Source organism: Dicentrarchus labrax, unplaced genomic scaffold (assembly GCF_905237075.1).
Source record: "Dicentrarchus labrax unplaced genomic scaffold, dlabrax2021, whole genome shotgun sequence".
In the NCBI taxonomy this organism is placed as follows: Eukaryota; Metazoa; Chordata; class Actinopteri; family Moronidae; genus Dicentrarchus; species Dicentrarchus labrax.
In genome coordinates, this window is record NW_026136715.1 from 22,565,192 (window position 1) to 22,581,907 (window position 16,716).

The following is a 16,716-nucleotide window of genomic DNA, read 5'->3' on the forward strand; positions in this document are numbered from 1 at the left end:
GATCTGCTCAGTTCCTCCTAAAGCGGGTGGTTATGGGAATATATAATATAACGTTATGTGATATGATTAATATATTCCTGAATACAATATCAATGACTCTAGGAAATGTATTCGTCATTATACTACACAAGGTTATGTATATATATATATATATAATATATAACGGAATTAAAGTGTTTTAGGTCCTTCAAACGTAGAGAAAAAAACATAATAAAGATTATAGAATAACATAAAAGATAACTAGAATAAAATGAAATAAAACAATATATAGTTATTCGGTTTTAACTTTTATCACATTTTTTGAGAAGTTGGAACAAGAATAAAAGAAATGGGGTTCGATCAGTTTGATCGTTGATTGATTTTGGTGACTTTATTCAGAACTAAAAATAAAACAGTAGGAGGGGATTTATACCAATAGGGGATTCCTTGAGACAAGACCCTCTCCCAATGGGGGTCCATGGTCTAATATGCATCTATTGTGAGGGTCCTCGAAATGACAATTTTGATCTATAGCTTCATTATAATCCATTTAATTTTAACAACTTTTGGCTGGTACTTACCCTCCTCCACTATACTGTAAAGCCACTGGCTATAAACCAGCATTAGTGATCCTGTTTATTGCGTATTCATGGTGGATCAGACTTCTAGCTTTGTAACCCAGGTTTCTCTCAATCCTTCAACCCAACTGATGGAGCCAGCTTTTTTTGTTCACATCATGTTTAAGAATTTACTGCAGAAAACTGGGAAGAGTCATAATTTAATGTGTGGTAATATACTCTTTAAACCATTCAGTAAATCTCACAAAGATATGTTGGGAAATCTCATTAGATAATCAAACAAAAGAAGCTGGTATGTAGTTATAACAAGTATTTTTTTATAGCCAGCCATGTATTTTTTGTGTCCAAAAACATAGATTTAACTTCCACAATGAGTTTATCACATCTTTAATGAACACATATTTAAATATTTACAGTCTGAACACAATTTCATGAGTTTTTCCTAAAGAGTAATTCCACTGTGCACACAAGCAACAAGAAATGGTCCAAATGGTTGCATAACTCAAAATATTTTGCTCAACAGTTCTTTCCAGCACCCTTTTGTCACGTTTTCCTGTCGTCTGCTCCCTTATACTATCACTCTTACACACATCCACACACTCCCATCTCACACACTCATGAAAATCAAAAAAGGTGCTGATGCGGGCGAATGTTCCTGGTTGGCTCTTCTCTTCCTCTTAACTTAGTTCAAGGTTTTATTAGCGGATCTTGAGCCAGCTGGATTTTTTACAAAGCTGCTTCTTTCTTCTCTTTGTAAGTCGCCATCATTTTCTTGATCTCTGCTATGGCCCTTCCCGGGTTGAGTCCCTGTGGAGACGTGTGTCCAACAGACAGTGAGAAACTGAAACTCTATTAACTCTGTGAGAGAGAGGGTGTATGTGTGTGAATACAATTTTTTAAATACCTTGGGGCAAGTCTTGGTGCAGTTCATGATAGTGTGGCAGCGGTAGAGAGAGAAGGGGTCCTGAAGTTTAGACAGGCGTTCCTCAGTGAATTCATCGCGGGAGTCAATCATCCACCGGTACGCCTGTGGGATAGTAACACTTATCATCTGTCTGATTTCCCATGTTGGACATTTGAGTTCATGAATTGATTCCTCTTAAAGTCACGACCTTTCATTTGTTAAAGATTTTTAAAGTTTCCAAGTACAGCTTCAGCTGGAAATTGCTGCATGTAACCGACATCTGCATGGCAACATCCAATAGTTGACCTTACCAGCTCTAACGTCAGCACTGAGCTCAAGCACAGGTGAGCCTGAGTACAGCTGAGGCTAATAAACTGCACCTCAGGGTGAGATGTACAAAACAGCCACTGACAAGATGATAATCTGATTAACTATAAGCAACATGGCCTTTTCTCTGGCTCCACCCTCTGGCCATATTATTTGCTTCACTAGTGGTAAGGATCTACCAACGTTTTTCTTCCATTTTTCCTCAATCTGATCATTTTGGTTTGGCTTGTAATGAACGTTAAAGCCACACAAGGCCTCCATACTAGGGTAGCTGTGGACCACATTTAATATTTGAATCTGTGGGACACCTGTCTCATATGTCTTTACCCACCTGCATTAGGACAGCAGGTCCAAGGTATTTGTCTCCGTTCCACCAGTAGCTGGGACAGCTGGTGCTGCAGCAAGCACACAGGATGCACTCATACAGACCGTCCTGTCGGGTTAAGAAGAACAGCTTATTCTGACGGCCCATGTGGTCCTCTATGACTCCACAGGCAAATCACAGACAGGTTGGCTGACCAGTAGAAGACATGTTCTATCATTTGTGGGAGGTCTGTGTTTCATAGAGTAAAGAAGTTGGTTTATTTACCAGTTTCTGCCTGTCCTCCACCGACTGGAAGTACTGCTGCTTCCCCTCTTGATTTTCATCTTTCTTTTTCAGGTAGGGCTCGATGGATTTGTACTGCGCATAGAAGTTACTCATATCCTAGTGGAAATCATATGAGAGAGAACTCATTACAGGCGCTCATACAACCAATAAGAGCACTATGTAATATTCCATTATTCCTATGTTTCAGTCGTCATCATGCTCAAGTGTTCATGAATGTGGCCATGGGAATAAACTTTCTACACCTGCAGTACTTACAGGCACCAGATCTTTGACCACATACATGTGTGGCAGAGGGTAGATCTTGATCGGTTTGCTTGTGTTGGTGTCAATTTTGTTAAGGCATGCCAGTGTGTTGCCTCCGTTTATGTTCATGGCACACGAGCCGCAGATACCTGAAGAAATTCACAATCAATTGTTCACTGAAATTCTTTACGTCACTATGTCAAAGTTAAACCAAGATTCTTGTTTCTTACCCTCACGGCAGGAGCGTCTAAATGTGAGCGTGGGGTCGATCTCATTCTTAATCTTGATGAGGGCGTCCAGAACCATTGGACCACAGCTGTATTTACAAGAAGATATCAATAGATAGTGACATTGATCAAATTCACGTAAAAAGTAAAATACAACTCAACAGTGTTCTGTTCATTGACCAGATCATGACTTACGTGTTGAGATCAATTTCATATGTCTGCATCCGTGGTTTGTCTCCGGGGGTGTCGGGGTCCCAGCGGTAAATCTGGAACTTCTTGATCCTGGGTTCAGGAGCCGGGGCGGCGGCAGTCTGAGCATACCGCACCATCTGTGTCACAGATAATAATACATGACTTTAAAAAATTAAGTTTAATTCCTCCGGGTATTTTTGTCTTTCATCCCTACCACTTCCTTTCAAGTACAAGTAAGATAAAGAGCAATAAAAGCAAGAGTTATGTACAAAGGAACACATAATAACGTGACCTAGCAGCTGATTACGTCAACCAAAGCTAAAATAGGGAGCCCTTTGTAATTCTATCCTTTAACACCAGAGGATACTACTGCTAGTAATACATCAACTCATACAAACAACAATTCACTTTAACTTCTTTACTGCAGAAATCGGACAAAATGAACAATTATTTCTTTACAGTAGAATGAAGTGGCAAAGTAATTTAATAAAACAAACATACCATAAGATCAAAACAACAAACATAATGAAATAATTCCCATAAAAGCCTCTAAAACAATATCCTGAATAAAACAATAAAGTGTGACAAATACAATTAGAAATCTTTAAGACACAGTTTTAGGTTAGAAATAAATATTATAACATGGTATGATGTGATAGAATAGCTTACTCCTTTTGCATAAGAAGGTATAAAGTCGCCCCCTACTGGTAGCTTGGATGAACTGACGTGAAAGTGTTACATCACTGTGCGGTCGCCGGTTACCTAACTGACTCTTTAAGGACAATGAAAAATTGACTTTCATACACTAACTTAAATATTTCTATACAGTTATGAGAAGTAAACAAATAGTTGTGTACGCTAACTGCTAAAAAAACCCTTCAGACTTGATATATAAGTCTAACAGGAGGGAGGAGTTGCACAACAGCTCATTCACAGTGGCTGGGTTTACTAAGCATTCATTATAGTATACGTGGACTGTTTAACTTGGTATTAATGTTTACTAATTCACAGTTTACAGTGAAGCAGATAGTGCTAGCATGGGCTTCTTCATTATTCTGTCACATTTACACACACCTAGCCTGAGAGCAGGGTGTGTCTCTACAGGTCGTTTAATGACAAAGGTTGAACACATTTTATACTATAGCTACTGTACAGTAAACACAAACTGTACTTTACTTTAAATGAACACAAACACACAACTGTTAGCATACACCTTTCTAAAAGTACCCCATGGGATATGTCTCCTCTAATTCTGAATAAAATAGTTTTGTTACTTACCACCATCATGCCAGAATTCCTGACAGCCAAAACATTTCGACCCAAAGCAACACAGGCCGCCGACATCTTTCTGCCTCAGTGTGTTAGTGGGAGTATGTTAGTGAGAGTATGTTAGTGAGAGTATGTTGTGTCTCTACAGTACAATCAGGATGGCTCTCTTCTGGCTCAGCTTCCTCGTGGCTCCGCCCTTTATGTGCATTCACGTGACGTAAAGCACGTTGGAGTGCGTCATGGTTGGTGCCTTCAGGTGCTCTCGCTCGGCTCGACGACAAACTCACACACAGATATTTTGTGCTGCAGCTGGAGACGAGTAAGAATTAAATGAGCATTAAGCGTAAGCGGGAATTTGGCGACGATGACCGTATATATATGTATATATGTCTATATAAACCCGCATATGTTTTACTTAATTGTGTCGTGTGTGTGTATAAGTGTATATTAATAATTTATATTTGTCCGACAGCGCTTTAAGGCATCATACGTGAGAGTCTCTTTCACAACTCTCATTGCTGTAAACAAGGGTCAGTTATATAGGCTACAATATATATCCATAACTAAAATACAGTGCTACAGTGCTGTACTAGTGGCATGTGCAATTCATTTTAACTGGGTTATGATTATCATGATTATAATTAGCTTTTCCCACAGACTATATCTCAATCGTTTTTATTTGATGATAGCAAATATATGTTATACAATTTATTAAAAACAGATTGACACACTTTACTGAATGTATCTCATTTTGGGGTATATTTTTTCATACTGTACAGTTTTACATATGTAAGTTTGCAGGCCCTCTTACCATTTTGTGTTACCCTTAGTGAGCACTGTTACTCAATACGTCCTTGACCCATCCATGTTTATCTATGTAAAACATATATGCTATATTCTGTTACTGATTTTCTGCTGCAATAGTCCAGAATCACTTAAATGTAGTCTTAAATAATACTTACAGTTACTTTTAAAAGATTACTGTATGTTACCCTAATAATGGCCAATAAAATAGAGAGGAGGCACTGGGTGTGGTTATATTTAGTCTGTTTTATGTATGTATTATGGTGATGTATTAACTGCCAGTCTGTTCTTATTTAATATACGTGACATCCCTGGGGCAGGGATGTACTCTATAAGCTGTTCTGATGGTAATGCATTTGAAGGTCGAGGGGAAAAACGTATGCACCTGAAGGAATAATTCGTTGATACATGGCTCTGCACTCAACAACCAAACATAGGCTGAAACCAACATTTCAGTATAGGAAACATCTGTCTGACTTTTCGGGCTATCATTTCTTTGGGTTTATTTATATGCTCTATAATTTACTCCCATGGATACATGGTATAGGTATAGACCAATAAAATAACACAAAACAGGCGGTGAAGGGGATACAACAATTTATAAATAGATCAACCATAAAGTCCTCTCATTTCACGTTGTACAAAATGTTTAAGAAGTTTATGTATATTTGTCAACAATCGTTTTATTTTGAAAGTCTTGACTGGAAGTCTTTCACTTTTTGGTCTTCTACTTGACTCTGGTCCAACCAGCATGGTGCTACCCTGCAACTGTGGAGCCACTGGAACTGAGAGTGCTGTCCATTGCTCGGACACCATTGAAGCAGCATGTCGTGGCTCTTCGGCTGGGGGAAGAGCTCCGGGTCGCCGCCGGTGGAAGAACCGGCTGCCCCTGCTGACGGTGCCGGGGGAGCATCAGGGGGTGCAGGGGGAGACAAACCCGGGGATAAGTGGAGTAACTTTGACCCGACTGGGCTGGAGAGAGCTGCAAAAGCTGCAAGGGAGCTCGACAAATCACGTGCGTACACTTGTTGTTGTCAATTATTTAATTATTTTTCCACAATTTGACACAAAGAAACACAAATATTTGCTTTCTTTCATTATTTCTGTGCTTGTTTCCAGTCCAGTAATTATTTTCTCCACTTAACAAATCGTCCCATGTTGGCACGTTCTGTTCTTTTCGGATGAGAGCCCCTCACGCCGAATCCCACACAAAATGTTAGGCTCAAAGTAAAGTGTCTCCCTGGCAAATGTGCACACTGTGAACATCAACTTGTATGAGCACTGCTGAACTGTCGGGGGTTTTTCTTTAATTCGGCATTCATATTTCAGACTTAGCAGCACAGTAAAGATAACATTTAAACTTTTTAAACTGGTTTACCTCCTCAGACACTGGAGGCCAGGGGCTCGCAAAAACTATGAAACACATCCGACCCGACTGTTATAATATGTTCTGCCTTAATGTTCTTTATCAGTAAACCTTAACAACTGTTAAGTTTACAGTATTGGTGAGTTATGTGTAATTTGCCCGTGGAAACAGCCTGCCACACACACGTGTCAGTAGGCTGTCTGACCTCCAGTCCATACAGTCTTCTGCAAAGTTAGAGAGATTTGGTGGGCGTGTCAGGGAGCAAAGAGGGAACAAAGTGTCCCTGCGAGCTCAGCCCCTCACCTGTCACATCAGTCCCTTCATGTCAGCGTGTCCAAATGAACATGCTTACTGCTGTTCACTGTGTGAGGGTATTTTTTACCCAGTGCGTGTCAAGGACTGCACACATTTGTCTTTAGCAACTCTTTCAGATTTCTGCAATGCTTTCTGCAAACACACTGACAAAGGCTCAGTTCTACATCATCTTGTGGTGGCGTAGTATACCCCAAAGTGTAACTATAATTGTCATGGTGGTTAAAATGTAAGCAGTTGAATGAATAATCTGCACCACTGTCTGATTTCTTTTCTTATTCATTTCAACAGGACATGCCAAAGAAGCGCTGGGACTGGCTCGTATGCAGGAGCAGAGTGTACAGCTGGAGCTACAGAGTAAAGTGAAAGTAGGTGTTGGAGGAGGGAGATTCATTGATAAAGGGCCTCTGATGTGATCACCTGATATTGTGTTCAGAAGAGGTTCCGGCCAATCCCTGATGTCAGTAAGCATAACACAAACTCCCCCTACAGGAATATGAGGTGGGTTTGGAGCAGCTGAAGGGCGAGCAGATCCAGCTACAGGGGGAGGAGAGACGGAAAACACTTGCAGAGGAGACAAAGCAAAACCAGGCAGTATGGGATTAACACTGCACACACTGTGCTATTCTGACAGTCAAACATAAGTTTCATCCAAGTAATGTACTTGTAATTTCCCCATTGGGGGATTAATAAAGTAAATCTTCTAATACATCTTGCATGTGAATGTAATGAATTATTTTCTGTATCACCTCTAGAGGGCGCAATATCAAGACAAACTTGCCAGACAGAGGTATGATGATCAGCTCAGGCAACAGGTAAACATTTTTAAATGGACATTTGAAATGAACACCTGCATATCTGAATAGAGCCTTTGTCATATATATTATTTTGTCCACAGCAATTCCTGAACGAGGAGAACCTTCGCAAACAAGAGGATTCCGTTATGAAGCAAGAAGCCATGAGAAAAGGTATAAGATAAATGTAAAAGCACCCTTGCACTGACACATTATTCATCCACTCATAATGCCATGTAAAGACTCTTTTAGTATCTCACTTAAAGATGAAATATGTAAGATCTGTGCTGCTCCATAGCAAAGAATGACCCTAATATATCTGCAGGGGTCAATAAGGTTGTTGATCAGTGCTGATGACTCAGCGATTACAGGGCTCACTGTGAGATTTGTGGCTCTTTTAAGTCTCTCTGGGGTCTGGACTGTGTGTTGGATTATTATATATAATATATCAATATTAACATTCATTGTGTATCATGATGACGAATTAGTTCCTCAATAGACACTTACATCAGGTCTCTGCTCTAATTAGTTAGGTTGCTCCTCTTTTTCTTTTCTTTAATTGAACCAAACAAAAACAGACATGAATAAACCTTTTGTAATAGTATCTTAATAAGTAGATAAAAGATAAGTAGATGAAGAAGTAGTGTAGGGGTATATACCCCACTGTAAAGGGTAAAAACAAAATTATCTCTGTGTTTTTGATGGCTCTCAAATTCAGTGCTGCGTTGTGGATTAGTCAGAAGAAAATATTTGTTTAAAGTTGCACTAATTAATATTTCTGTAATAAAAATGGATCGAGTGACTGTGTGTGGTGTGAAAGGTGTCTCTCCTCGTGTGTTATCACCCGGCTCTGCAGTGTCCTTCAACTGTCAACACACATTCATGAAAAATTACCAGATTCAGTAGATTTGTCAGCTTTTTAAAAAAGGATTTTTTTGTTGACACATTTTGATAATATATAAACCACCAATCCATGCCCAAAGCCAAACACATACTCACTTTGATTTGTTTGATTTCTGTAGAAACATTTAGGTTACAAAATGCCCTTATCAGGAGAATGAGACCTCTTTTATGTCAGTTACAAGCCACTGTAAGGCTGATGAAAATCATATATTACTTAACAGCCACTTCAGCATAAAATGCATATAGTTTCCACATTAGAAGAGATTTAAATCTTAACATTTAAATATTTAAATCAGTTTCAATCTAGCATTTGCATAGAATAATAGAATAGTAAGTTAAACCATGATGATTTGAAATAGGTCAGCTCTGTCAGAAGTGGTTATAAGCATGTCGTTATTAATATCTTCTTCTCTTCTTCCCAGCTACCATTGAACATGAAATGGAGCTGAGACACAAGAATGACTTGCTTCGCGTTGAAGCCGAGGCCAAAGCCCGCGCCCAGGTGGAGCGGGAGAATGCGGACCTGATCAGGGAACAGATCCGCCTGAAAGCTGCTGAACACAGACAAACTGTCCTTGAATCTATAAAGTGAGGCCAAAGTGACTTTCCACTTTCTTTAATCCTCTGAGTAACTGGCATGTTATCTTCTAGTATCTCTCGCAGCTGTACGTAGGTGTTTAACAGAAGTCCCAGAGGGTGTCAGCGAGTGTGGCTGCCACAGTGGAGCCAGTCAGTGTGATAATTGTGTTTTGTTCCTGGCAGGACAGCAGGAGCGGTGTTTGGGGAAGGATTCAGGGCCTTCGTCTCTGACTGGGACAAACTCACAGCCACGGTAAATCTATGTCAGACCTGTCATGCTTTGTCACACTTTGACCACAGGAGGACCGCAGAGGATTATGTGAAGCAGTGGTTGTCATATTTGATATGCTGTACTGTATGTTTGAAGATGTGTGTGTTTGCTTTTTTTTCGCCCCTCACAGGTTGCTGGGTTAACCCTGTTGGCAGCAGGAGTGTATTCTTCCAGGAACGCCACAGCAGTGGCCGGCCGCTACATAGAGTCACGTCTGGGCAAACCCTCACTGGTCCGCGAGACATCTAGGTTAACTGTTGCAGAGGCAATCAAACACCCAATCAAGGTCAAATTACAGCCCAATTACCATGTTTGTACTGTTTATTGTGTGGCTGTGGTGGCCTGCTGATAGGATCCAAATGTCTGGTCATTTACAAAAGATTGAGATGCACGCAGGATCTTTGTGTGTAAATAGTATATTTTTATCAGGCAGCTTTAGATGTAAATAAATACATTCTACATAGTGATTATTGTTGTTTTTAAGAACCACTGTTCATAAATATCAGTGGAATGTCTGGAGCCTTGCTGTAATTGAGGTCTTCAACATCAGCCTGTAACAGCTGGCAGCGCATCAAATTTATTTTCTGACCGGATATTGTTTGAATGGGTTTATTCATGTATCGTCTGCAACCCATCCAGCTAATAGTGCCAAATGGACTGAATTTGGGTGTATTTTAGAACGTATCGTGAAAATGGCAAAAACTTCAAACATGCTATCAGTTATAGGAATGATGTGTGTATAAAATGAACGAGCACATTCATTCTGTTTCTCAGACACCAAACCAACAACGTGTGTGCTGAATGTTTCAAGTAGTTATTTTCAGGATTGCTGTGGTTATTTTTCACATTTTTACCACAAAATCTGTATGACAGACAAGAAGCCCGACATAGGGCAGAAGCAGCTGGGTCAGTTACTGGTGATAAAGTGATCTTATCTGTACATTATGACTTGAAGCTTTCCATATCAGACATAGTTCCTTTAACTAGCTGTCAATTGTTGAAGCTAAAGCAAGTCACCATGCAATTTTCTGCTTTCCTCATTATTTAGACAGCCAAGCGTCTAAGAAGCAGACCACAGGATGCCTTAGAGGGTGTGGTGCTCAGCGTGAGTCTTTTACTACTTTTTTGTCGTATTGATATCTTCTGAATTCAACATTCATGTACTCTTTTAATGGTTTTGTGAAAAACGCTGAATGCTGTCATTGTGCAATGGATCACACAGGCAGCTTTGGAGGAACGTGTGAGGGACATTGCCATTGCCACTCGGAACACCAGGCAGAACAGAGGCTTGTACAGAAACATCCTGATGTACGGACCCCCTGGAACTGGTAAAACACTCTTTGCCAAGGTATGGCTGGTTCAAACACCTTTTGATTGTCTTTGTCTTTGTTTTTTAATGTTTTTAGCTTTAGTAGATGGATGAAGATGAGTACAGTGGCTATATATAAAAGTGTGTTTTACTACTCCTTACTGCTGATTTACATACTACAGTACTGATACAACCTATTAAAGCCAGTTCAGGAAAGTCTTTTTGGCCCAGTCTGGACGGTCTTTTCTGGCAAAAATCTCCGCCCATGTAATACAATTCAGTATCTTTTTCTGGTTTGTTTTTGATCCATAGAGAAATAACTGGATTCTTAGCATGAGCATTGATGGCTGAACACAGAAAATACCACAGCAATGACTGATGAAACATTTCACCACAAAACCATACAGATCTTACAGATATCACTTAAAAATGTTTATGTACATAATGATAGTATTTTTTTAAATACATTTTAAGACCTTTAATTATTGCATTAAATATCTAGTTCAGTTGTAAAGCATTTTCTATATATTTAGCTTGTTAATATTTTTAAGATGGTTGTGCATTTCTATTTTTCTTTTTAGCCTCTGTGTTCCTTAAGTTCTTTAACCTTAATAATAATGACAAGCTCTTTCCACTACCTTTCAGAAATTGGCTCTCCATTCCGGGATGGACTATGCCATCATGACAGGTGGGGACGTGGCACCCATGGGGCGCGATGGAGTCACTGCCATGCACAAGGTGTTTGACTGGGCCAGCACCAGCGGACGAGGGTAGGGCGCTTTAATTAACTCCATTAATGCTCAATGAATTAGTATTAAAATGTGTATCAGCTGTTAAATATTGACTCTGAAAGTTCAGTAGTGTAGATCATATGTTGTGTTAGAGCATAGAGCTGCTGCAATTCTGCTGGCCTTAAAGAAAATGGCAGCTTTAAGCTCATTCTCTTTGATGTTCTCTGACTCTCTGCAGCCTCTTGCTGTTCGTAGATGAAGCTGATGCGTTCCTGCGTAAGCGCGCCACAGTGAGTTCAGCTGCAGTGCCATATACATGGTGATGGTGCCCTGTGTTTTAATCATATATTCATGAGTCATGATTTTTACATTGCAGGAGAAAATCAGTGAGGACCTCAGAGCCACTCTCAATGCATTCCTCTACCGCACTGGGGAACAGAGCAACAAGTCGGTATCTTGCATTATTCACTCTGCATGGCTGGGTATGAAAAGGTCATTGCCATGACTGAAAAGGTCACCGGCTCATTTTCTCTCTTCAGGTTCATGCTGGTGCTTGCTAGTAACCAGCCAGAACAGTTCGACTGGGCCATTAATGACCGCATTGATGAGATTGTAAACTTTGCATTACCGGGTCTGGAGGAGAGGGAAAGATTGGTGCGCCTGTATTTCGACAAATTTGTGCTGGGTCCTGCCACTACAGGGAGACAGTGAGTACGCTTATTGTATTTCAGTAACAGCTACTGTTGCTGCTCCATTGCAGATGTGATTTACTACTGCAAAGGAAAACATTGGTCCCTAGAGGTCGCCTTGCTAGCTCAAGTTGCATAATGGTGTATATAATGTGTTCAATCCTGAAACCAAAGTGCTGGCTGAGTCTTTACTTATTGCTTTCATGAAATGGTGTTGAAGTCCTCAGGAGATGTAGTACAGAAGCTGTTGCAAAATGTATTGGTCAGTTGAAAAGTACAGATAATCAGTGATAGGAAACAAGTTAAAGCTCAAAGCTCACTTACTGTACAAACCTTTTGTGTTTTAACTCAACAGGAGATTAAAGTTGGCTCAATTTGACTATGGCCAGAAGTGTTCAGACATTGCAAACCAAGCAGAAGGCATGTCTGGTCGGGAAATCTCCAAACTTGGTGTGGCCTGGCAGGTGAGTAGAAAATCCTGTTTATTCAAAATATGAATCTGCTTCAGAATAAATCACAACCTTTTATCAAATTTGTTTTCCTGGAAGGCCGCTGCATACTCTTCTGAAGATGGAGTTTTGACCGAAGCCATGATTGACTCAAGAGTTAATGATGCTATCAAGCAGCATGCACAGAAAATGGACTGGCTGCTGATGGAAGCAGGTGCAGGGGTTGGCAAAGTCGGTGTACTCCTCCCTAAGGAAATGGCTGCAGGAATCACAGCACAGGAAGCTGCTTCACTTGGACAAACCAACGATACAACCCCAACTGTACAACAAGTCCTTCCACTCCTTGATGTTGTGAGCAATGCTGCCCAGGCAGAAGCAGCCACTCTACCTTCAGAAGTGGAGGCAGATGTTATCCTCAAAGAGGCAGCCACTTTGATTAAAGAAAGTGAAGATGTTGCTGCGAGAACTGTAGAAACAGTTGAAACCATTGTTGAGACAGCTACTGCTGCCCCATTAGTGCAGGAGGTTGAGGCCATCAAGGATATGACTGAGGAGGTTGTAGGCACAGCAGCAGTTACAGACACTATTGTTTCTGAGGTTAAGGATATAGTCAGTGAGGTTAAAGACACAGAAAGTATACAGGCTACCACTGTCCAAGAAACTGCTCCTTTCAGTAAAGAAGAGCTAACTACTGATGTAGTTGCGCAAGAGACTGAGGCCACAGAAGTAGTCAAGGAGGAAAAGGATGTTGTTGAACACTCAACAGTCACTGCAGTTGCTCACGAGAAGGAATTAGATCCTGTTCTCTCTAATGTTGTCCAGCAGCCAGAGGCTACAGTAGTTGGACTCTCCCAGGAGACTGTTGTCCAGGAAATTGAGTCAGCAGCCACATCTGTTGATGGTGTAGAAACTGAAGCCACCAAAGCTGCAGAAGAAGTTGCAACTGATGCTGCAAAGGTTGCAGGGGAAATTTCAAGCAATGTAGCTCAGTTGACTGAGTCCATGGCAAACATTGTGAAAGAGGCTGAAGCAATAGCAACTGATGTGGCCAAGGTGGCTGGTGATCTAGCAACCATCACGGAGGAGATGGAGGCAGTAGTCACCAAGGAGGTTGAAGTGATGGAAAGTGATATTGTCAAGAACACCAATGAGGTTGTAGTGGAAACCGAGTCTCAAACATCAGAGGTTACCAAAGAGGTTGAAGTAGTGACAGATGTAGTCAAAGAGTCCGAAAGTATTACTACAGAGGGTCAGACCCTGGTTGCAGAGATTGTGAAAGAGCCTTTAAATACAGAGATTGCAGCCAAGGATGCTGAAGTCACCCCAGCAGAAGTTTCCAAGGAAGCAGAGGTCATCCCAGCAGAAGTTTCCAAGGAAGCAGAAGTCATCCCAGCAGAAGTTTCCAAGGAAGCCGAAGTCATCCCAGCAGAAGTTTCCAAGGAAGCAGAAGTCATCCCAGCAGCCCCAGCAGAAGTCCTAATAACCAAGGAAGCTGGAACTGTGGCTACAGAAGATGTGAAACTGCCCGAGACTACTGAGGTTGTTCACAAAGATGCAGAAGTTATCCTAGAAGAGGTTTCCAAGGAAGCAGAAGTCTCAACAACCAAGGAGGCTGACACTACGGCTACAGAAGATGTAAGACTTCTTGAGACTACTGAGGTTGCTGCCAAGGAAGCAGAAGTCATCCCAGCAGAGGTTTACAAGGAAGGAGAAGTCATCCCAGCAGAGGTCATCCCAGCAGAGGTTTCCAAGGAAGGAGAAGTCATCCCAGCAGAGGTTTCCAAGGAAGGAGAAGTCTCAACAACCAAGGAGGCTGACACTATGGCTACAGAAGATGTAAGACTCCTTGAGACTACTGAGGTTGCTGCCAAGGATGCTGACGCCAAGCCAACAGAGGCTGCAGAGGAGGCTGGAGTAACTGAAGTCACAAATGAGAAGGGCTCAGCATCTGTTCTCAACATAGAAACCAAGGTTGACACAGAGACCGTTGTGTCAGAACAGTCTGGGAAACTTGAGAGTCCAACCACTGAGAAGTCATCTGCCTCTCAGACTCCCATGACTGAAGAAGCTGAACCGAGTCAAACTGAGAAACCTCTTTCAAGCAAACAGAGTGGAGATGACAACAACAAACCACCAGCCAAGTCAAGTCCAACAAAATGATCACTTGGAATCTTTGATGAAATCCTATTGTAAATGAGTGCTGCTGTAATTCTTAAACGCTTAAGCCTTAAGTCTGAATCATTCACTCTGAATTCGGTCTGTTTATCAATATTTGTGTAAATCAATTACTGTGGGTGCCAAAATTAAGGTAATAGTTTGATTATGGCCTATAGGTGTGCTGAGTCTGGGTGAGAGGGTGTGTTAACCACTGGCATTGTGCTACTATTGCATTCTGCTTTCTGTCTTTCACTCTTCTGGTTGTCATGGCCTTTTTATAATGTAAATTTGCCCTCTAAAAGGATGTTCTTGCATGTTTGCTGACCAGTTCTGGCAAGATTTAAATTACACGCAAAATGTTCGTTCAGAACATTCCTCTCTGGCACTTCTTGGCAAGAGCGCTGGCACAATTGACAAATAGTTGAACTGTGGATTCTGCCAGACCCTTATTTAAATGTAGTTGGAGGTACTATGTAGGTCTGACATTGTGACACTCGGTCCACATGAACCAGCTTCCACAATGTCCACAGTTTACATCTGGTGTTTGAGACTTTTGTGTACTGGCCAAGCCATACAGACAAGGTGCTTTAGATCCAGGTGGCTGTTTGACCTCTCTTGCACATGTGCAGAATAAAAAAAAACACATTCAAAATGCTCCAACATTGATGTAGTTTATTTCCTCTTTCCTCTGGGGATCATGTGTTTGGCTGTGTGTATACATGTGTGTATCTGTCCGCAGCTAATACTTCTGGACCCGTCAACCTAATATTTCTTGTGCACATTAATGACCGTATGCTCAAGGACATCGAAAATCCCATAGAAAAGCTTGGTCTCACTTTTAACCAGAGCATCTTCAGATTAATTCCATACCTGATACCTATGTTATTATCCACTAAAGTTGGACATAATATTTTTATTATCTTCACTGCCATCTTGACTGTAAGGGAGCCTTCTTCTATAGTTTTACTGGCGGACCATCATGTGCATGCCGTCACCTACTTTAGAGGGAAATATCATGACATTATAAAGAAGTTATAGTCTGGATATTAAACCGGTGTCATTTGAATATTTAAATGAAGCCCTTTGAACCTGTAATTGTTTGCCCTGTTTCTAACACACATTTGATACTCCCATCCCCTTGCTTCAGCCATGCTGTAATAAAGTGACTGTAAGGGAGCTTTTTTTTTGGGAGGGAGGGTAGGGACAGGTTTTATTCTGTGTAGTTGTGTTAAAACAAAATGTCCTAAATAAATAACAATGTTAATTTGAGATTTTCATTGTTTCTTTATTAAGTTTATACAGCTAGGTTACAATACCATAACACTATTCTATGCATCTGAAATAAAACTGATTATACTATACAAAACATTTGATTAAAAACTGCATACATCTATATACGATAATTTACACTATACTATATAAATACCACTTTATTCAAAACTTAGCAGTTGTATCTGTTCCCTGGTGGAGATCTGCACTAGTATTGGTGCTAAAAGAATCGACTTATAAACTACAGCATCTCAAGAAAATGAATCAACAATTTTGGTAATCAAGTAATCATTAAATTGACCCAACATTTCCACCCTTTTCACATGTGAGGATGTTTTTTGTTTGCCTTTCTCAGTATTATAACAATTTGAGTATCTTTGGATTTCTGACTACTGTTCAGACAGAACAATTCAAAGATGCGAACTTTGGAAATTTGTTATGTAAATGTTATAGATGAAAAGATAACAATGATAATAACTAATTAATAATCATTAATAACAGCTATAAATTATATTTTTCAAAGAATATTTGACATTGTGAATTCCTGTGGCAGGTAATATTTGGGACTATGCGTGCAGGTTGAAGAGGTACACATGTATTTACTAAAAAATATCCAACCACGGTGAAAATATTCTTTTAAATGCCCTCCCTGTCACTGGAATGTGTCATGTTGTGTCTGTGGATAATAGTGGAGGGCTTTTCTCAGTTGCATCAGCATGACATTGGCATTGTTAGTCATTTCAGAAGTGTTGTT

General features: G+C 40.5%; 2 protein-coding genes across 2 annotated transcripts; one reads left to right on the forward strand and one right to left on the reverse strand.

Annotated features, from left to right (window-relative positions):
- Window positions 1-928: 928 nt before the first annotated feature.
- On the reverse strand, window positions 929-4,512 carry LOC127377676 (succinate dehydrogenase [ubiquinone] iron-sulfur subunit, mitochondrial). The gene is made up of 8 exons (XM_051425782.1): window positions 4,339-4,512; window positions 3,064-3,197; window positions 2,872-2,957; window positions 2,654-2,790; window positions 2,378-2,494; window positions 2,120-2,221; window positions 1,462-1,584; window positions 929-1,364 (listed from the first exon to the last, which is right to left on the reverse strand). The coding sequence occupies exons 1-8, from the start codon at window positions 4,402-4,404 to the stop codon at window positions 1,284-1,286; spliced, it is 846 nt and encodes a 281-aa protein (XP_051281742.1). The 5' UTR covers window positions 4,405-4,512; the 3' UTR covers window positions 929-1,283.
- Window positions 4,513-5,879: 1,367 nt separating this feature from the next.
- LOC127377857 (uncharacterized) lies at window positions 5,880-15,962 on the forward strand. The gene is made up of 16 exons (XM_051426125.1): window positions 5,880-6,148; window positions 7,103-7,179; window positions 7,304-7,405; window positions 7,567-7,626; window positions 7,710-7,779; window positions 8,931-9,096; window positions 9,271-9,340; window positions 9,489-9,644; window positions 10,407-10,463; window positions 10,581-10,706; window positions 11,313-11,437; window positions 11,637-11,688; window positions 11,775-11,845; window positions 11,938-12,105; window positions 12,443-12,551; window positions 12,636-15,962. Exons 1-16 carry the CDS (start codon window positions 5,959-5,961, stop codon window positions 14,694-14,696), a joined length of 3,660 nt encoding a protein of 1,219 aa, XP_051282085.1. The 5' UTR covers window positions 5,880-5,958; the 3' UTR covers window positions 14,697-15,962.
- The last annotated feature ends 754 nt before the right edge of the window (window positions 15,963-16,716 follow it).